The sequence below is a fragment of the Hemitrygon akajei genome, chromosome 3 (assembly GCF_048418815.1).
Source record: "Hemitrygon akajei chromosome 3, sHemAka1.3, whole genome shotgun sequence".
NCBI lineage: Eukaryota > Metazoa > Chordata > Chondrichthyes > Myliobatiformes > Dasyatidae > Hemitrygon > Hemitrygon akajei.
In genome coordinates this window covers 189,872,111-189,895,319 of record NC_133126.1, presented here as the reverse complement: position 1 = coordinate 189,895,319, position 23,209 = coordinate 189,872,111, and the positions used below count along the sequence as shown (strand labels likewise).

The following is a 23,209-nucleotide window of genomic DNA, read 5'->3' as shown; positions in this document are numbered from 1 at the left end:
AGAACTGAACGCAGTATTCCAAGACTGAAGGATTGAGTAGAATTGCTGTTGTTATGGTTACAATAACTGTATATCGGAGATGGAAATTTGTCACCTATTATCTACATTTGCAAAGCACAAGCATGTTGAATTTGAGTACAGCTTCTTAAGTCAGTTGTAATAACCTCAGGACTGCATTGCTCATTCAAGAGATAGGTAGATGGATGAGAGGGGTATGGAGGGCTATGGTCAGGGTGCAGTTTAAATGGTTCGGCATGGACCGGACGGGTTGAAGGGTTCGTTTCTGGGCTGTAGTTTTCTATGACCCCACATACAAAGGGGTGGCACAGGAAGGCAACGGTTAACATACTATTACAGTGCCAGCGATTGGGGTTCAGTTCTGCCACTGACTGCAAGGAGTTCGTACGTTCTCCCTGTAACTGTATGGGTTCCCTCCAGATGCTCCAGTTTCCTCCCATGTTGAAAAGACATCTGAGTTAGCAGGTCAATTGGTGCCATGGGTGTAATTGGGTAGTGCGGGTTTGTTAGGTTGGAAGGACCAGATACTGTCCGGTATCTCTCAATAAAATAAGGAGGGGGAAGTTTCTACTCTTCCATACCTTTGAGTTACAAAATGGCAGAGCTGAGGAAGAGGCCATTTGGCTCATCGTGTCCTTGTCTGTACTTTGAAAGAGCTATCCCATCATGAAACAGATGTCCTTCCTCCTTAATATTGCAAGCTTTTCCATTTTAACCTAATTCTTCATTAAATCTGCTTCCACCAATCCTTTTTTAAAGATAATGATTAGATTAACTTGTCACATGTACATCAAAACATTCAGTGAACTACATTGTTTGCATCAAACTAAATCAGCGAGGATTGCACCGAGAGGGGCCTGCCAGTGTCGCCGTACTTCTGCCTCCAACAGAGCATGCACACGATTTACTCTCTTAATCTTAATCGTACGTTTTTGGAATGTGGGAGGAAACCAGAGCACCCAGAGGAAACCCACGTGAACACGGGGAGAACGTACACATTCCTTACAGACAGCAGTGAGAATTCAACCATGACTGGTAATTTTTAGCTCTATAAATCAATTATGCTAACTGCTATGCTACCGTGCTGCCTTTCGGACATACCACCTTACAACCCGCCCCGTGTCTTCTTCAGATGCACAGCTCACACCAGAACATTCCAGAGTTCAGATTGATCCCCGATACCCAGTACTATCCTTTCTGAAAATACCACGCATAAACTTTAACTGAGTCAAATTTACTTTGAATCCTTCAATGTGCGACTTTACCAAGAATCATTACTTGATAATTAATAGATTGAAGCCTTCATACTTTGAAAGCTTCAGAGCTGTTCATTACTAGAAATGCCAAACTGCTGGTTATCTGAGGGAAAGCCATCAACGTTTTCTTTCCTCTCCCCACAGATGCTGCCTGACTCACTGAGTACTTTCAGCTTTTTTATGTTTTATTTATGGTTGAATTTACTGTGAATCCCTGCAAGAAAATATATGATGAGATGTTGTATATGATGACATTTATATACTTTGATAATAATTGAACTTTAAACTTTGATTTGAGTAGTTTCCCCTTTCATTTTGCAAAGGACTTTTTCTAATTGTTGGCTGCTTGAAGTTTCTTTCTTCCAATGTTAACAGTGCCACAGAAGAGGTACTGATCAAATTGAAATAAAAACAGGGTATGCTGAGTATTCTCAGCAGGTCAGTCAGGGAGGATGAAAAACAGATCTGACCTGGAAATCATAAATACAAGAGATTCTGCAGATGCTGGAAATCCAAAGCAACATACACAAAATGCTGGAGGAAATCAGCAGGTCAGGCAGCATCTATGGAGAGGAATAAACAGTTGATGTTTCAGACCTAGATCCTTCATCAGGACTGCAAAGAAAGCGGACAATGCCAGAATAAGAAGGTGGGGGAGGGGAAGGAGTACAAGCTAGACGGTGATAAGTAAAGCCAGATGAGTGGGGAGGCGGGGAATAAAATGAGAAGATGGTGCGGGTGATAGGTGGAAAAGTTAAAGGGTTGAAGAAGAAGGAATTTGATAGCATAGGAGGGTAGATCATGGGAGAAATGGAAGGAGGAGGAGCACCAGGGGGAGGTGATAGGCAGTTGAGAAGAAGAGAAAAGGTAAGAGGGGAGCCAGAGTGGGGAATTGAAGAAGAAGGAAGGGAAGGGCGAAAAATTACTGGATGTTAGATAAATCATTATCCGTGGCATTAGGTTGGAGACTACCCAGACAACACATGAGGTATTGTTCCTCCAACCTTAGAGTGGAGGAGGCCATGGGCTGACATATCAGTATGGAAGTGCAGATTGGAATTATATTCAGCAGGTCAGTCAGCATCTGAGAACAAAGAAAAGCAAATTTCACCTGGAAAGCTTCTTCCGTCTCTCTTTCCACAGATGCTGCTTGAGCCACTGAATGGTTCCAGCTTTCTCTGTTTTTATCTCAGAACTGCATCACCTGCAGTTTGTTGCTTTAGCTGATCGAGGTGCATTTTGTCTGGCACCTCCGGGGCAACTCAGTTCCACTCTTACCTTGGCTATAACATAATCAATTGTCCTGAGGAGTGGCCCCAGAATTGAACTACCCATGTTTGGTGACAAACAAGTTTAGTTGTAACCTCATCTGTTAGGAATGCTACAATTGTTGTACCGGCTTTTGGTTGGCGGGGACACTAGCATTGCCTTCCTTGATCCAGCTAAGGCAGCCCAAGCAGATTTCCAGCGCTAATGGATTGGCTGCAGCGATGTGAAATTGCAAAGCTCTGTGACAAGCAGGCTGTTGCACTGGGGCAGAGTGGCTGTACAGGGCTGTAAAGCGCCTACATTTCCCTCAGCGCGGCAAGAGGGAATGAGCACGCGGGCTATGGACTCACCTCCAGTCGATCGGTCCTCATCAGCTTCTGGGCAGCGGCCGCAGTGTGGACCGGAACAGCGTGGTTCCCCGTCACCAGCATCGGTGCACTGGGCAGAATCTCGGCTGGCACCAGGTTTGGGGAGACAGGTCCCAGGTATGGGTTGAAGGCTGTGGTGGGGTTAGTCGCTAGCCCTGTTGTGACGGAGAACACTGGCTGAAAGACAGAAAGGGTAGAGACAAAAGGTGAGTCAACAAGTCATTTTACATCCAGGTCTAGAACTTAACCCCCAAACGTACCTGATGTGAGTTCATTGAATATTGCCCAGCTATTGTACACGTTCATCGGGCAACAGGAAGATTTAGGGCATTATTTAGGTCTGATCTAGAACACTAATCTAAACCAAATCCAGTTTCTACACCTAAAGCAAAGATGTTGAGGTCCAGGAGAGCATGCAGGGAATATTGACACAAAGGGATGGAGGGCTTCTCTCACATGGAGTGACTGGAGGATCTGGGCTTATTCCCATTACAGCTGGGAAGACTGAGGGTTTGTTGGACAGAGGTATTGGAAATTGTGAAGGATTTTGATGGCATCATTAAAGGGAAATGATTTCCAGTGGCAGTTGTGTGTGCAATCAGACCTGTTTTAGTGTGCAGGGTAAAATATTCAACGGGAGCAACGAGGGAGGATTTTCTTTTACAGCACAATTACAGAAGGTGCTATGAGGAGAGGAGACAAGCCCGGGTTGCTTTCCCCGGAGCAGTGGAGGTTCTGGGAGGTTGAAGAATAAAGACCTTCTTTGGGTTAAAGGAACGTGAATGTGTATGGGAGGAGGTGGTAAGGGAGGAATGGGGCTTCTTTTGCCGTTGTTGCTGAGCTCTGTGTTGTTCTGCTGAGCGTTGAGGACAGGCTCTGTGTGAAGAGATCTGCCGGCTGCCCCCAGCACACACTTGGGTGGTGTTGGTCGCTGATGCAAATGACACACTTCACTGTGCGTCTGGATGTACATGAGATAAATAAACTTGAATCTTGAACCCGACACCCGTGGGTCAAAAGCAGGAGCAGGGGAACCAGCTCCCAACAGGACAAGGTGACACTGACCCTGGGAGGCCTGATTGACTCCCTGGTCTCAGGAGGCCATAAGAGCAGTTTCCTCACAATGACCTGCACTCCAATTCCCAGAAAACAGTGAGAGGGCAAAGGCAGAAATTGGTTATGTGATGCATGAAGAGGAATTGGGAGTACATGATGCCAGCAGAGAGGGTCAAGTAAAGACTACCACAGTTTTGCATGCTACCCTGAATTACTATCTAGGGGAGGGATGAGTGAGGACCTCAGGTCAGATCAAGGAAAGTAGAGGGAAATGACAGTGTGGAAGACAGGATAAAGAGAGAATAGGTGAGGATAATGTGAATTGTTATGTAATGTGCACTTGCTTGGAGCATAAGACCCTAAGACATAGGAGCAGAATTAGGCCATTTGGCCCATTGAGCTTGCTCTGTCATTTCATCATGCCTGATTTATTATCTCTCTCAACCCCATTCTTCTGCCTTCTCCCCATAACCGATGTAACCCTTACTAGTAACGTACAAATCCACCTCTGCCTTAAATATACCCAATGACTTGGCCTTTGAAGATTCTTGGTTATGACATGAACACATTGGCACTATTTTAAAACAATGCAATTACATAATTCTCAAGGAACAACTTACATGCCTTTCCCATTGCTATTACTATCTGCACTCTGAAATATTAATGACATTTCTAATCTATTTCATCTGCAACTAATCCCCTTCCAGAGATTTACCCTCTCTCTATATCTTGCCTGTCATTGCAGTGACAGATTATATGGAACATCCCTTCAAGAAGATGATGCCATGATGCCGTTGCTTTAAAATCCCTTAAACTCACACCGAGAAATGCTTCTAAACAACTTGCTGTGTTACCTGCCCTTTGTGTTGCAGCAAAGGTGCAAAATTTACCCATTTAGCAGAATCAGAATCAGGTTTAATATCACTGACATATGCAATGATTTTTTTTTTGCAGCAGAAGTAATATAAATATATATTATATTGTGTATATCATATAAATATACATTATCATTATGTGTCATGTTGTATGACATGGGTGATCATGGTCTTTCCATAACTGTAATTGTTCTTGGCAAATTTTTCTACAGAAGTGTGTTGCCATTGCCTTCTTCTGGACAGTGTCTTTACAAGATGGGTGACCCCGGCCATTATCAATACTCTTTTGAGATTGTCTTCCTGGCATCAGTGGTCGCATAACCAGGACTCGTGATATGCACCGGCTGCTCATACGACCTTCCACTACCTGCTCCCATGGCTCCGCGCAACCCTGATCGGCGGGGGGGGGGGGGGGGGGAGGGGGACGCGAGGGGATGGCTACACCCTGCCCAAAGGTAACCAACCGACAGGCTAGCGGAGTGAAGGAGCGCCTTACATCTCCTTTGGTAGGGATCTTTCTCCATCCCGCCACATATAAAGATGGCAATTGAATTAGTCTGCCACCAAACAAACAGAGGATACAGATCAGATTGCAGCACAGATGCTTTGAGTATCAGTGAGGTAGTGTTTTTAATTACCGCTACCTGGCTAATGGACAGCTCCACACATTGTTTTTCTGATCAGCATCACAGTTGACATCTTTTCACTAGTGCCCCCCCCCCCTTCCTTTCATTTGTTCAGTTTTTTAGATGCCACACATATTAGTGTGTTACAATTGGGGGAGGGCAAGCAAGAGGGGAACAGAAGGAAATAGAAGTGGGGTAGGCCACTCAGCCCCTCAAGTCTGTCCCAGTATTCAACATGATCTACTCAGGCAGATCCACCTCTGCTTTAATTCCTCTTCTGTGCCAGCTCTGCATAACCCTCAGCTCCTTGGTTGTACATGTATTCATCAGCTCCACTTTAGAGATATCCAGTGATCTGACCTCTACCACAATGGGGGGAAAGAATTCAAGAGATTTACGACACTCTACACGCTTCTATGCACTTCAGTTCGAAGAGACCGGGCCCTTATTTTGTAGTTATGATTCCTTATTTGTAATTTTCCCACAAGTGAAAACATCTCAGCATTTACACTGTTGGGTTTCCTCAGCATCTCATGTGTTGGAATAACGTCACCCTCATTCTTCTGAACTCCAAGGAGGTGAGGGGTTTCAAAATTTAACCCATTTCAGTTAACTCTGGACTCTGAGGGCACAGTTTCTACAAATGCCTTTTGTTTACAGCCCAGATTGTGGGCCATTCTGCCAAGTTATTGGTCACATGTACCAAGATAGCTAGATCAGCACACACAAAACGTTGGAGGAACAAAGAGGCGACATTTTGGGCTGAGACCCTTCACCATGACCTGCTGAGTTCCTCCAGCAATTTGTGTTCTTTGAATTAACCAACACAAGTCTAATCACTACTTCAGCATAGCAACATTTTGATGGCTTTGAACTAAAATGACTTCTTGTGTTCTGTGTTTTTCTTTTAAAAATGTGTAGAATTAATGTTTATATTTTCCTTGTGAATGCTGATTATCTGACTCTTTGTGCCTGTGAAGCTGCTGCAAGTTTCATGACAATAAACTTGACTTTGACTTTGTCCTTGGCAGTGATAACGCAGTGTCTGGGTGACAGGGTGGAGATACGTCTCTACCAAAGGAGGTGTAAGGTGCTCTTTCCCTCTGTTAGCCTGCAGGTCACCCTCGGGAAAGGCGTAGCACCTACTTAGCCCCCCCACCACCTGACCAGGGTCACGTGAAGCCATGGGAGCATGTGGAAGATGGTCGTATCAGCAGCTGGTGCCTATCACAAGTCCTGGTTATGCACTCACTGATGCCAGGCAGATAATCTCCAGAGGTATTGACATTGGCTAGGGTCACCTGTCTTGTAAAGGCACTGCCCAGAAGAAGACAATGGCAAACCACTTCCGTAGAAACATTTGCCAAGAACAATCGCCGAAAGATTATGATTGCCATGTCGTTCATAACTAATGAATGAAGTGAAACGATTCCCTTAGTAGCATAGTGAACATAGAACAGTACAGCTCAGGAACAGGCTATTCACCCCCCGATGTTTGTGCTGGTCATGATGCCAAAAGTAACTAATCCCATCTGCCTGCACATGATCCATATCTCTCCATTCCCTGTTCACATGTCTTTTAAAAGCCTCTCTCACAGCTCCTTCCACCGGCACCCCATTCCAGACACCTACCACTCTCACAGTGGGAAGATCAAATTAAGTTTTGTACTCAGGTTGGTGGGGTGAAGCTTTGACCATTGATCCTCCGATTCAGGGGCATACGTTGCACGTATATTCTGTAAAAGACCAATGTACTGGTCACATGTGCAACGCTTTGATCTCAAGTCACTCTGTGCTGTTCACTGAGTCGCTACCTCACAGCGTCAAGCGCTTGGATTCATTCCTGATCTCCGGTGCTGTTTGTGTGGAGTTTGCACATTCTTCCCCTGGCCTAGTGGGTTTCCTTCAGTTGCTCCAGTTTCCTCCCACATCCCAAAGACGTACAAGCTAATTGGCTGTTGCAAATTGCCCCTTCATGAGTGGTTGAATCTTGGGGGAGTTTACGGGAGCGTGGGCAGAATTGAACAGGCTGCGTGCAGGATTAGTGTAAATGGGTGGTCAAATGTTAACACAGATTCAGTGGGCTGTTCCTGTGCTGCATGACTCTGTGAATTCAAGTCATAAATAATCATAAGCTTGGTAAAATAGTAGGTATTAACATGTACCATAGCTGAGTAGAAGAGAGGAGGTATAGTGGATTAGGAGTGGGGGAGCTCCAGAGCTCAGAGCTGAAGCACGTACAAACAGAGAGAAACTTCACTATGAAACACTGGACCTGTGTGAAAATAGAATATTGCAGATGCTGGAAACCTAAAATAAATCCAGAGTGGGCTAGAAATGCTCATCAGGTCAGGCAGCATCGATAGATAGAGAGAGGGAGAGGGAAAAAAACAAACAAACAAACAAAACAGCTTCAGGTTGGCAGTTCTTCATCAGACCTTGGAGAAGTTGGATATAACATAACTGGGAATGGGAGGCAGAGTCAGCGAGTGGAGGGGTAGAGTGGGTGAAAAGTGAATTCCTTAGGAGGCAGCAGACACAGAAGGATGCACATGGTGGTGGTGCTGGTTAAGGGAGGGTGGTTTAGGCTCAGAGAGCACAGCCTTAGAAGAGAAGAACATCCCAGTCTGTGAGGAATTTCTTTAGCCAGAAGGTGATGATTGTGTAGAATACATCGCCAAAGGTGACTACGGAGGCAAAGTCTTTTGGTATATTTAAAGTGGAGATTGACAGATTCTTGATTAGACATGGGTCAAGGTTATGGGGAGAAGACAGGAGAATGAGGTTGAGAGGATTAATAAATCAGCCATGATCGAATGGTGGAACAGACTCAATGGGCCGAATGGCCTAAATCCGCTTCAATATTTTATGGTTTATATTATCAGTAAAAATGAACTAAATTGTAGGAGGCAATGTGTGCATTTGTTTCTCTTTTGTTCTGTTATGTTTCCTTTCAAAATCCTTCACGCATTAACACCAAGTGTTGAGCCTGCACAGTCACACTGAGCCTAGGTACCTTAGAGCTCGAAGGAAATGCCCCTGTAAACACTCTGTGTATCAGATTCTCTCTGCCGCCATACAGCCTGAACTGCAGACTGCCTGGGAACAGACGTAACTCTTCTGACCCATGAGGCAGCAGATTAACTTGCTCAGAGAACATAACTACTGCAAGCACTTAGCGACTGTCTGGCTTCAGTGAAAATTCAAAGCTCCCTGACGCCATTGCCTCTGCAGTGGGGATACCTTAGAAGTAAAAGGAAGCGCAATCTTCTGAGAGGGCCGTGTATGTTTCAGGCAGAAAACCTGACACTTGTGGATCAATCAAGTCTCTTGTTGAGCTCTGAACTCACACCAAGGTCCACTATTTCAGAGCCTTGGTCCTTCCTATCTCTATAAACTCCTCCACTCCTACAACCCATGAGACCTCTGCTTAATCTCCTCCTTTCAATATTCTTCTCTAATCTGCATCTCTTTCTAGGGCTATTCAATCAGGTTGTCTTGTATAAATGATCCCAAAGAAATCATCTGATAGTAGGTCTCATGGATATGATGGACAGAATGGCCTTCTTGTAAACCCTATATGTGATTTTGTGACCACTGACTACACTCGAAGTGTATTAAAATTAAGGAACTCTGTAATGCTTAAATTTGGCACCTTTCTCATCCCCAATTTTGATCTCTCCTGCTCTGGCATCCATGCCTTTGGCTGGTGAGATCCCAAGCACAGGAGTTCCTTCATTAAATTGTTCATTTGTTATATACCATGTCATATGACGTGGACAATCATAGTCTCATGACCATGATTGTTCTTGGCAAATTTTTCTACAGAAGTGGTTTGACATTGCCTTCTTCTGGGCAGTGTCTTTACAAGACAGGTGACCCCAGCCATTATCAATACTCTTCAGAGATTGTCTGCCTGGCGTCAGTGGTCGCATAACCAGGACTTGTGATATAGATAGATAGATGCATTATTGATCCCAAAGGAAATTACAAGTGCACAGATATAAATATTAGAAGAGAAGTGGAAAGAATAATGATATTGCATCAGCTGCTCCTACGACAATCCACCACCTGCTCCCATGGCTTCATGTAACTCTGATCTGGGAGCTAAACAGGTACTACACCTTGCTGAAGGATAACCTGCAGGCTGGCAGAGAGAACGAGTGCCTTACACCTCCTTTGGTAGAGATATCTCCACTCTGCCACCCATTTTTAAAATTAGGCTTGTTATTTTTGGCTATAACACTTCATTCCGAGCTTTGCTACAAATTGCTTCAAATCTCTTTATTGGGCTCTGCATCAAATTATGTTCAGCTGAGTTTGGAGTGTTATGTGCAATTCTGGTCATTTGCCTACAGGAAAGATATCAATAAACTTTAAAGAGTACAGAGAAAATTTATGAGAATGTTGCCTAGAATTGAGGACCTGCATTATAGGGAAAGGTGGAATAGGCCAGGATTCACTCCCTGGAGCACAGGAGAATGAGGGGAGATTTGCTGGAGGCATACAAAATCATGAATGGTATAGATAGTATAAATACAAGCAAGCTTTTTCCACTGAAGTTGAGTGAGCCTAGAATTAGAGATCATGGGTTAAGGGTGAAAGGTGAAATACTTAAGGAGAACCTGAGGGGGAGCTTCTTCACTCAGAGGGTGGTGAGCTGGTGGAATGAGCTGCCAGTGGAATTGGTGAATGCGGGTTAGATTACAACACTTAAGAGAAGTTTGGATAAGTACACTTATGCAGGGCTATAGTCCATTTGTGGGTCAATGGGGACTAGGCAGATTAACACTTCAGTACCATTTAGATGGGATGAAGGGCCTGTTACTTTGCTGTAGTGCTTCATGACTATGATTTTATCAATGTTGTCATTTGATCATAAAATCATAAGACACAGGAGCAGAATTAGTCCATTCAGCCCATCTAGTCTGCTCTGCCACTCCATCATGGCTGATTTATTATCCCTCTCAACCCCTTGCTCCCCATAACCCTTGACATGATTACAAATCAAGCACTTATCAACCCCTGTTCTAAATATACCAAATGATTTGACCATTACAGCGATCTGTATCAACAAATTCCACAAATTCACCACCCTCTGGCTAAAGAAATTCCTCAACTCTGTTCTAAAGGGACGTCCCTCTGTTCTGTAGCCGTTCCCTTTGGAATTAATTGCACAGACAGTAAGTGCAGATTATGCAGGAAATTCCAAACAGAGCAAATTGCATGTCTGTTTTCCTCATTATTACTCTCTGAATAATTGGTTGCTAAGCAACATTAAAAAACATATCATTGGTGCCGTTTCGAAAAAGAGCAGGCATGATTTCATCAAGCTTCATGCTTTAGCAACATCTCCGTAATCCAGCCACTATCACCCATTTACTGCTGCAGACTGATCTAGAATTAATCCCCTGGCTGATACACTTTTGGGATTCAAAGAAAGAATCAAGCCTTTCGGAGTTCTTAGAGAGATTTCCAGAGAGGATATTTAGAACCAAGGTTCACAGTCTCTGTGAACTAGAGCATAAAAGCAAGGTTGTAATGCTAAGACTTTATAAGGCATGTGTCTGACCTCACTTGAAATATTCTGAGCCGTTTAGGGCTCCAAATCTGAGAAAGGATGTGCTGGCATTGAGAGGGTCCAGAGGGGGTTCATGAGAGTATGGGAATGGGAATTAAAAGGGTTAATGCATGAGGAATGTTTGATAGCTCTGGGCCTGTACTCATTGGAGTTTAGAAGAATAAGGAGGATCTCATTAAAACCTATCAAATATTGAAAGGCCTAGATAAACTGAATGTGGAGAGGATGTTTCCTCTAGTGCAGGAGTCTAGGACCAGAGGGCACCACCTCAGAATAGAAGGATTTTTCTTTAGGACAGAGGTGAGGAGGAATTCCTTTAGCCAGAGGGTGGTGAATCTGCAGAATTCATGGCCACAGAGCATTGTTGAGGCCATGTTATTGGGTACATTTAAAGTGGAGGTTGTTAGGTTCTTGATTAGTAATCATGTGAAAGGTTAGGGGGAAAGGCAGGAGAATGGGGTTGGGAGGGAAAATAAATTAGCTATGATCAAATGGCGGAGCGTACTCGGTGGTCTGAGTGGACTAATTCTGCTCCTATATCCTATGATCTCATAGTCTTTGAAGAATTGACAGGCCCTTTGAGGCAGCAATAAGGAATTATTTTGCAGAGTGTGGGGAATTCTGTACTCAAGTGGCCCGTGAAGCCTCAGTTGCTAAATACATTCAGATCAGGGAGTAGTAGACTTTTAGATATGAAGGGGTTAGTTTTGGGATGTGTTGCTGTGTTAAAAATTACCCGTGACTTACTTAACAGTTGTTATGCTTATTTTGTTATTTATTCTCAACATGAGTAGGGCATGTATAATCTTTAAGTTTATGTTGGCTTATGCTTGTCTGTAAAGTAAGCCAAAAAGCAAATTTTCATGGCAATTATGGCCTGTGTAGATAAGCCAATGACAGCAATGAACCGGAACTTGAATGGTAAGCAAGAGGCTGACCCTCACTTGCAGCTCTCTTTCCTTCTCCGTTCTGCATCTCCTTCAAGGGCTCTTGTATAAATTGCCCAGTTATATTATCTGATAGCAGTCTACTCAGATGTGACATGGATATGATGGGCTGAACATTCTCTTACATGCCCCTCTGTGACTTTGTGACCTCTGACCACACTTGACGGCGTAGAATCGGAATCAGGTTTATTATCACTGACACACGTCGCCAAGTTTGGTATTTTGTGACAGCAGTACAGTGCAATCGATAAAAATCACTCAAGTTACAACAACTAAGTAAATTCATGTTGAAATACATAAATAGATACATAGATGGTCAGATAGTGTATAGGTAGATAGTGTAGATAGATAGACAGATGGTGTAGGTAGATAGATAGATAGATAGATAGATAGATAGCACAGATAGATAGATAGTGAAAAAGAGGGATTGCCAGGGAGTGTTGATGGACCGTTTAGAAATCTGATGGTAGAAGTGAAGAAACTGTTCCTAAAATGTTGAGTGTGGGTCTTCAGGCTCCTGTAGTTCCTCAGTGACAGCAGTAATGAGAAGAGGACACCTGTTCTATGCGATGAGGGTCCTTAATGATGAATGATGCCCTCTTAATTCACTTTTGGATGTGTGGGAGGTGGAAGCCAAAAAGTAAATCTGTCATTTCTTAGTCATTGTTTCCAGCCAGTTAAGTATGGGCCGAGGATTCTGTTCCAAGGATTTGGGGACAATTGCTGGAAATGAGTCACGAGCCAGACTTGCAAGTGAACCCAGATGGGGAATCATTCAGAACAGGTGGGAGGAGTCCTCTCCCTTTGGATGATTTTCCAACTCACTGAGGCTGCAGACGCACCATAGTTCCCCAGGGGATATTCTGAGGTGCTGAAAATACACAGTGGACCAGGAAGCACCTGTAGAATGTTGAGCCGATCTTCAGACAGTTCTGAAAAGTTAACTCTTTCTCTTCCTCTGCAGATGTGTCATCAGTTGGGTATTTCACTTACACTCGGTGGTCACTTTATTAGGTCCCTCCTGTGATCTTCTGCTGCTATAGTCCATCCACTTCAAGGTTTGACATGTTGTGCATGCAGAGATCTACCACTGCTTACCACTGTTGTAACGTGTGGTTATTTGAGTTACTGTCACTTCCTGTCAGCTTTAAACAATCTGGCCATTCTCCTCCACTCTCTCTCATTACCAAGGCATTTTGCCCACAGAAATGCTGCTCACTGGATATATTTTGTTAATCGCTCCATTCTGCGTAAACTCTAAAGACAGTTGTGGGTGAAAATCCCAGGGAATCAGTAGTTTCTGAGATACTCAGATCACCTGGTTTGGCAGCAACAATCATTCCACAGTCAAAGTCACTCAGGTCACATTTCATCCCCATTCTGCTGATTGGTCTGAACAACAACTGAACCTCTTGACCTTGTCTGCGTGCTTTTATGCATCGAGTTGCTGCCACATATTTGGCTGATTAGATATTTTCATTAATGAACAGGAGTACAGGTGTACCTAATAAAGTGGCCACAGAGTGAATTATTTGACCAGATTAGTACTGGATTAGTAATCCAGAAGTCAGAATTAAATATCTGAAGAGAAGAGTTTAATCTCGTACCGTTGACACTTAGCATTGAGAATGAGTTGAGTAGTTTAATAAATCTAGAATAGGAAGTTGGTGATGAAGAAACTGCCTAATTGTGGTCAAAATCCAATAATTTATGTGGAGAGGGTGGACTTTATTCCTTGGAGTGTAGGAGACTAGGAGGTGATCTTACAGAGGTGTGTAAAATCATGAGGGGTATAAATAGTGTGAATACACTTAAGAGTGGGGAATCAAGAACTAGAGAGCAGAGGTTAAAGGTGAAAGTGTAAAGATTTAATAATAACTTAAGAGGAAAAAAATTTACACAAATGGTGGTGTGTGTTGTGGTAGTTAATGGATTATTCCAATGCCACTTGGTTGGCCACTCCTATGTGGGAGGAGTTCACATATTGTACAAGCAGTGTTATCAATAAAGTTCAGTTGAATAGCCTTCATTCTCCCTCAATATTGAACACAACAGTGTGTGTGGAATGAACTGCCACAGGAAGTGGTTGAGGCAGATTCAATAACAACTTCTAAATGACAATTGGACAGGTACCCCGATAGGCTTAGAAGGTTATGGGCTGCACTGGGGGATGGGATGATGGGACATCTTGGTCAGTATAAACCTCACACTTTATGTCAGCACGTCAATCTTCAGGCCACGTCACTCATGGGCTTGTGCTGATATTATACTGTAACTCTTTTTGCTGGATCGTAACTATATGAGTTGTGTGTGACTAATACGTACTATGTTTTGTACATTTGTCCCAGGGGAATTATGTTTTGTTCAGCTGTGTGTGGATGAATTACAATAAACATAAACCAGAACTTGAATTAAAGGGTATGTATCAGTGCTGTATGACTATGAATTCAATGAACTGATAACTGTATTCAACATTTTTAATATGAGTTAAATGCAATGGGTACTTACTGAGATACAGTGCCAAACCAAGGTTTTAATTATGAAACTTTAGTGTAATTATCATCTAGCACCATTTTAAACTCAAGTTAGCTGACTAATAACACCAGAAGACCATAGGATATAGGAGCAGAATTAGGCCATTTGGCCTATCGAGTCTGCGCCACCATTCAACTATGGTTGATTTTTTCCAATCCCATTCTTCCCCCTGTAACCCTTAACCCTTTTACCAATCATGAACCTATTAAATTCTGACTTAAACACACTGTGACTTGGCCTCCACAGTCCTCTGTGGTAACATCTTCCACAGAATCACTACCCACTGGCTGAAGAAATTCCTCCTCATGTCATTCTTAAAGGGAAACATACCTTTGTTCCAAGCTGTGCCCACAGTTCCTAGATATCCTCCTAAAAGGAGCATCCTCTTCACATTCACTCTATCCTTCCTTTCATTATCCAGTAGGTTTTAAAGAGATCCTCCCTTATTCCTCTGAACTCTATCAAGTATAGTCCTAGAGACAAATGGTTCTCCTGCCCAATACTTCTCACAAATCAATATCATCTGGTTTTATTTGTTGTATGTAAATTAACTACTTCTACCTCTATATTTACAGTAACTATCCCTCGATAAAATATTTAATTGGTTGTAACCCTCACAAAATGGTTGAAGAACTCAGCAGGTCAGGCAGCATCTATGGAGAGGAATAAACAGTTGATATTTCAGGCTGAGACCCTTCATCAGGACCGGTGAAAGTCCTTTTTATTCCATAGATTCCTTTCCATAGATGGTGCCTGACCTGCTGAGTTCCTCCAGCATTTAGTGAGTTTAACTCTAAATTTCCTGCAACTGCAGAATATTTCATCTTTCCAATTGGTTGTTGTGTATAACTGAGGTTTAATAAGCTTGTTTGGCATTTTGAAAGGTCTGATTTTACAAGGACTGACGTATGAACAAGAATCAGGAGCAGGCCCTCTTGGACATGCCCCACTCCCTTATTAAGTTCCCTGAATACCTTAACCACTTGCTTAGTAAAAATCGATCTACCTCTGCCTTAACAATATGCAAAGATTGCTTCCACCACTCTTTAGGTGAGAGAGTTCCAAAGATTTGAGTCCCTCAGAGAGAGAAAAAATCAGCTCAGAGACATATTAAGGTATTCAGTCCTCCGACCACCATAAGAGCATAAAAAACGGAAGTAGAAGTTGGTCATTTGGCCCATCAATCCTGCTTCTCCATTCAATAAGACCACAGCTAATCTGGCCATAAATTCAGTTTCATCTACCTGCCTTTTCCCCGTAACGCTTAATTCCCCTGTTATGTAAAAATCGATCTAACTGAGCCTTAAATATATTTAATAAAATAGCCTCAACTGCTTTATGGGCAGAGAATTCCACAGATTCACTACTCTCTGAGAAAATCAGTTTCTCCTCATCTCTGTCCTAAATCTATTCCCCCTCATTAAAACCTATCGAATATTGAAAGGTCTTGAGTAGTCAGGGCATGAAAGGATATGAGGAGAAGATAGGACATTGGGGCTGACAGGGAAAATAGGTCAGCCATGATGAAATGGAGGACCAGACTCAATGGACCAAATGGCCTAATTCTGCTCCTATCTCTTACGGTCTTATGGTCTAGATAGATAAGGTGGAGAGGATGTTTCCTATGGTGGAGGAATCTAGGACTAGAAGGCACAGCCTCAGAGTAGAGGGACGTCCATCTAGAACAGGGATGAGGACAAATTCTTAATCCACAGGGTGATGAATCTGTGGAATTCATTGCCACTGAATGTGGAGGCCAAGTCATTGAGTACATTTCAAGTGGAAGTTGTCAGGTTTTTGATTAGTAGGGGTGTCAAAGGTTAGAGGAGAAGGCTGGAGAATGGCTTGAGAGGGATAATAAATCAACCATGATAGAATGGCAGAGCAAACTTGATGGGCTGAATAGCCTAATTCTGTTCCTATATCTTTATGCTATTATGGTTTTATGGAATGCATGGGTTTCCTCTGGGGCTACGGTTTTCTCCCACATTTGAAAGATGTTCAGGTAGTAAGTTGTGGACATGCTTTGCTGGTGCCAGTAACATATTCAGGCTGTGTTGGTCATTGACACAAATGATGCATTTCACTGTAGGTTTCAAAGTTTTGATGTAAATATGACAAATAAAGCTAATCTAATCTTTACTTTAAAACATTTCTATAGGTCGCCCTCATTATCCTATTTTCAAAGGAATAAAGAGCTAGGCTCTGATGTGGTATCTGTGTTTGAAAATTCTTCAGGTTTTACACAGTGAGGCTGGCTGTCTGGCCGGATCCAATTCCTTAGCTCTTATTACAGCCAGCTTCTCAAAGTACTTTCCCGTTGGAATCCACTCAGTTCTGCCGATTCCATCCCACAATAGTGTGTGGTTCTGGCTGATGCCCAAAACATTCAGATTCACCTCTGGTCTGTGCAGGGATCCGACTGCAAAGGAGTCTCCTTCCTCTCCATCCTAGCTCCTTTCACAACATGTGGTTATCTTCACCTTCTATCCCAAGGAAAACACATTGAGGAGAGCATCCCATCTAGATTCATCTCAGCCTGGTAGGGCAACTGCTCTGCCCAATGGATATGGGCCAAAAATGGACAAATGAGACTAATTCCACAACCTATAGACTCACTATCAAGCACTCTACAGTCCATGTTCTCAGTATTATTTATTACTCTTTATTTGCACTATTTGTCTTCTTTTGCACATTAGTTGCTCGTCAGCCTTTGTTTATGTATTTTTTTCATAAATTTTAGTGTATTTCTTTATTTTCCTGTAAACACCTGCAAGGTAATATTTGGAACATATAAGTACTTTGATAATAACTTGACCTTAACTTTGACTTTAGATGGGATCTAGGTCAGCAACAACCAGTTGAGCCAAAGGACTGACCTCATGCTGTACGATCCTCTAACTTCCCTCCAAACCTCAAACCTTGATCAATTTTGTTAAAGGTTAAAGATTGGCTTTATTTGTCAAATTGTACAGCAAAGCAGCGGAATACAATGAAATGTGTTGTTTATGTTGACGGCCAACACAGCCCAAGGATGTGTTTGGACAGCCTGCAAGTGTTATCATACTTCTAACACCAATATAGCATGCCTACAATTTATTAACTTTAAGTCTTTGGACTTTGGGAAGAAACAGGAGCATCCAGAGGAAATTCGCTCAGTCGCGGGACAATGTATAAACTCTTTACAGCCGGCAGTGGGAATTGAACCTGGGCCGATTCTAAACGTTACACTAGCTGCTATGCCACCACACTGCCCTTTATCCCCCTTTCCCCCTTATTTATCCTCTTTACTGACTCTTTGTCAAATTTTGATTGCTAATGCTCCCAAAGTGTCTTGGGAGAATTAGTACCTGAAATAACATCAGCTGGAGGAGCAGGAGAAGGCCAATCAAACCCTCAAACTAATCTGCTATTCAAAACAATGGTGGTGCTCCAATCTTGACCTCAACATCATTTTCTCACTCTCTCTTCATGTACCCAGCAAGACCCTTGAATTCAGATGTTCGACGAAGGCACTGGCTGTATAAAATGTACACTCAGCGACCACTGTATTAGCTACTCCTGTACACCTGCTCATTAATGCAAATATCTAATCAGCCAATCATGTGGCAGCAACTCAGCGCATAAGAGCATGCAGACATGGTCAAGAGGTTCAACCTTTGTTCTGACCAAACATCAGAATGGGGAAAATTGTGGTGAAATGGAGGCACTGTTGGAAGAAGCAGCCTCTCAGGTGCCAACCAAAGGTATTTTTGTCTTTATTAAACATTTTTTATAATCACAAGGCAATGCTGGACCTTAGGAACTTCGGGTACTGCACGTCTACCCCATCCGTGATCTGGACGGTGTGGACCATGTTCCTGCCAGCCACAGGAAGGCATCAAAGTTGGTGCACGATGGTGGCGTGAATTGTAACAGCGGCTAATTATCTTGAATGTTTGTCTTGCAACTTCAAGACCTGTTGGACATTAATAATGTAAGATGCTACGTGTCCATTTTCCTTGGTTGTTGGTACGAAGACAGCGGAGGACATGCATGGCCTTGGTTGTAGTGAGGATTAGGCCTCAAGCCGCGGGCTTGTCTGATGCAGCAGTCCAGGAAAGGAGACATTGGCGGTGATGGGGACAGGTGTCCATGCTGAGTTAGGGGCTGGCCCGTCTTGTTGGAGCTACCCTCCATTGTTTGATTGGTGGAATGACAAGCTGGATTGCATTATGTGCATTTGCCCGTGTATGGCCAGGAACTGCATCGTCATTTTGCGGGACACGTCACTCAGGGACTTGGGCAATATGAATATTACTCCCTTTCTTGATGTTTGAGTGGAACTGATATCTGACAATTTCCAGCTTTCCCTTCTTTCCTAGTGTTGGGGGGAAAGTCAGTGGATGCCAGTCAGTCTCCAGAACTTCAGTCAAAAGATCACTGATGTGTTGACACTGAGTAATAGCAGGGAGATCATCAAATGTTGCCCCAACTATCAGTGCAGTCTCTGCCTGGCACTCATTTCCAATGAATGCTCTTGACCTCACAATCTACCTTGTTATGACTCTGCATCTTATTGTCTGCCTGCACTGCCCTTTCTTTATGAATGGCATTACAGTATTAGTCACATTTACTGCAAAACATTGAGAAATGTGTTGTTTTGTGTAAATGACCAACACAGTCTGAGGATGCGCTGGCAGAAGCTTGCAATTGTCGCCATTCTTCCGGGCCAACGTAGCATGCCCACAACTTATTAATCCTACCCTGTATGTCATTGGAATGTGGGAGGAAACCAGAGCACCTGGAGGAAATCTACACGGTCACGGGAAGGATGTACAAATTCCTTACAGGCATGGTGGGAATTGAGGTCGGTTTTTCACTCCACCTTGTGACAAAAATGAACCAATTGACAAATTTGATCAATTTTAATGACATCAGAAAATTGAAGAAGGGTTACGAACAGGTGAATCAGCCCTTCAGCTTTCAGCAAAATCGGAATTTATTATTACTTGCACATTGCTTACTTCATGTGAGCAAGGAATTTCATACCAACTTGGCGTGACAATAAACCAATCTGGATCGCAATCCGAATCAGCTGTTGTTTTTACCTTGTTCTACCTCAAGGTTGTGTGTAATGATTTGATCTAAATGAATGAAATACAAGGTAACTCAGCTGAAATACTGGAGGAGCTCAGCAGGTCAGGGAGGATAAACAGCTGACTGGAAAGGAAAGGGGAAGAAGCCAGAATAAGAAGGTGGGAAGGGGAAGGGGAAGGAGTACAAGCTAGAAGGTGATAGTGGAAGTCAGGTGAGGGGGAAGGTAGATGGGCGGGAATGTGGGGGAGGGGGATGAAATGAGAAGCTGGGAGGTGATAGGTGGAAAAGGGGAAGGGCTAAAGAGGTAGGAATCTGATAGGAGAGGAGAGAAAGGGAAGGATAAGGGCCACTAGATGGACTATAAGACCATGAGATTATAAGACACACAAGTAGGAACAGAGTTGGGCCATTCGGCCCATCGAATCAGCTCCACCATTCTATCATGGCAGATTTATTACCTCTCACAACCCCACTCTCCTGCTTTTCCACGTACCCTTTCACACCCTGACTAATCAAGAACCTAAAAACCTCTACTTTAAACATACTCAGTAAAGTGGCATCCACAGATGTCTGTGGCATTGAAGTCCATTGATTCACCACCCTCTGGCTAAAGAAAATACCCCTCATCTCTGTTCTAAATGGATGTCCCTCTATTCTGAGGCTATGCCCTCTGGTCCTAGACTCCTCTACTATAGGAAACATCTTCTCCACATCCACTCTATCTAGGCCTTACAATATTTGATAGGTTTCAATGAGATCTCCCCTCATTCTTCGAAACTCCAGTGAGTACAGACCCAGAGCCATCAAACTCTCCTCATACATTAACCCTTTTATTCCCAGAATCATTCTTGTGAATCTTCTCTGGAGCCTCTCCAGTGCCAGCACATCTGTTCTTAGATAAAGGGACCCAAACTGCTCACAATACTCCGTGCAGGCTGACCAATGCTTAGTAAAATCTCAACATTACATCCTTGTTCTTCTATTCTAGCCATCTCAAAATGAATGTTAACCTTACATTTACCTTCCTCACCACCGACTCAACCTGCAAATTAAACTTTAGGGAATCGTCTACAAGAACTCCCAAGCCATTTTGCACCTTTAATTTTTGAATTTTTTTCCCGTTTTAGAAAATAGTCTATGACTTTATTCGTTTTCCCAGTGCGCATGCTCATACACTTTCCTACACATTATTCCATCTGCCACTTCTTTGCCCATTCTCCCAATCTGCATCAGTCCTTCTGCAGACTTTCTGCTTCCTCTACACTACACGCCCCTCCACCTATCCTTGCAGCATCTGCAAACTTGGCTACAGGGCCATCAAATCTGTAATTGAAATCATTGATATTTAATGTGAAAAGAACCAGTCCCAACATTGGGTCCATTAGAGCACCACTAGTCACCGGCAGCCAATACGAAACGGTTCTCTTTATTCCCACTCTCTGCCTCCTGCAAATCAGCCATTCTTCTATCCACGCTGGTATCTTTCCTGTAATACCTTGGACTCTTCTTTGGCAGCCTTTTGTGTGACATCTTGTCAAAGGCCTTCTGAAAATCCATGTAAGCAACATCCACTGACTCTCCTTTGTCTATCCTGCCTGTTATTTCCTCAAAGAATTCCAAAAGATTTGTCAGGCAAGATTTCCCTGGAAAGGAAATCATGTTGACTTTGGTCTATTTTATCATGTGCCTCCAAGTAACTGAAAACCTCATCCTTAATAATGGATTCCAAAATCATCCCAACCATTGAAGTCAGGTTAACTAGCCTGTGATTTCCTTTGCTGTGCTTCCTTCTCTTCTTAAAGACTGGACAATTTTCCTGTCCTCTGGAGCCATTCCAGAATCTAGTAATCTGTTAAAATTAGCCTGTGCATGGATAGGAGAGGTGTAGCAGGATATGGGCCAAAAGCAAGGAAATGTGGCTGGCTCAGATGGACACCTTGGTTGGGCTGAAGGCCTGTTCCCATGCGTGAAAATCAATGCCTCTAACTTGAGGGTAGTGAAGGTATGGTTGGGGGAATATGGTTAGTAAGGATAAAATGGAGAGAGGTGCACAATGAGGATATCACAACTCTTATATTTGATTAAGAAAATAATCTACTGATCGCTTAACTCAATAGTTCACAAGGTTAGTTGGTTCAATTAGCCTGCTGTTTTAATGGATCAATGGTTTGCTAGATGGTTAGCCCAATTATCTATTGGTTAGTGGGGTGAAGAGCCTACTGGTGGATTGGGTCAATAATACTATGTGATCACCTCCTGCTGTAACTGGGCAGTCAGAGTTCCCATCTCTTTTCCAAGATCACCCTGGTGGGAGAGTGGTCCAACTGGCTCCTTGCTGGACTCTGGTGAGTTCCACCGGACTCCTGCCGATTAGAGGCATAGGTGGAGATAACAAAGCTGATCAGCCTTGGGAGCACTGACCGGAGAGAACAAGCAGAAGCAATGGAGAAGCAGGGAGGGCAGCAAGGGCAGAGAAAGGGAAATGACAAACAAAAATGTCCTCAGATTCTAAGACTACTATAAAGTTAATGGCAGAATTTTTAGCAGAGTGGAGGAACAAGGGATGTTAGGGTCCAAATCCATAAATCCCCCAGTACTCCTCTGTAGGTACAGGGGAGGTGTCAGGGGTAATTTTTTTATGCAGAGAGTGGTGAGTGCATGGAATGGGCTGCCGGTGACTGTTGTGGAGACAAATTTGATATGGTCTTTTAAGAGACTCCTGGACAAGTACATGGAGCTTAGTAAAATAGAGGGCTATGGGTAACCCCAGGTAATTTCCAAGGTAAGGACATGTTTGGCACAGCTGTGTAGGCCAAAAGGCCTGTATTGTGCTGTAGGTTTTCTATGTTTCTATGTTACTGTGCGAGTTGATAGAATAGTTAAGAAGGCACAAGGTGTGTTGGCCTTCATTAGTTGGGAATTGAGTTCAAGACCCACAATGTTGTAATGTTGTAGCCTTATAAAACTGGTTAGACCATACTTGGAATATTGTGTTAATTTCTGGTTGCCTCATTATAGGAAGGATGTGAAAGCTTTAGAGCAGAGGAAGTTTACCAGGATGATGCCTGGATTAGAGAACATGTCTTATGCAGAAAGGTTAAATGATCTTGGGCTTTTCTCTTTTGCACAAAGGAGACTGAGAGGTGACTTGATACTGGTGTAGGAGATTATGAGATGCATAGATAGAGTGGACAGCCAGCGCATATTTACTAGAATGGCCATGACTGAAGCTTTTCCAGTGAACGGTGGAACGTTTAGGGGAGAAGTCAGAGCTATGTTATTTACAGAGTGAGAGATGGGTGCCTGGAAGGCACTGCCAAGGGTAGTGGTAGAGGCAGATACATTTCAGAAACAGGGACGTGGCTGTAAGAAAAATGGAGGGTTATGGGCTGTGTAGCAGGAAGAGGTTAGGTTGCTCGTGGAGTAAGTTAAAAGGAAGGTACAACATCATGGGTCAAAGGGCCCAGACTGCGCTGTACTGTTCTAAGTTCTGTTGACTAACACTGGAAAGCAAGCAGCTTATTGTGTTTTAGTGAATAACATAGCAATCTGTGGTGTTATGGTTCTACTGCAAGGCCTAAAGGCAGAGGAGTACACTT

General features: G+C 43.3%; 1 protein-coding gene across 6 annotated transcripts in view; it reads right to left on the bottom strand.

The window, feature by feature from the left end:
• Positions 1 to 23,209, bottom strand: part of LOC140725757 (muscleblind-like protein 1) — a 757,760-nt gene that overhangs the window by 63,409 nt on the left and 671,142 nt on the right. For all 6 annotated transcript variants that reach the window (XM_073041625.1, XM_073041626.1, XM_073041629.1 and 3 more), the window contains one exon: positions 2,894 to 3,088. In XM_073041625.1, the coding sequence (XP_072897726.1) occupies positions 2,894 to 3,088 (195 nt within the window). The remainder of the gene's footprint in view (positions 1 to 2,893; positions 3,089 to 23,209) is intronic.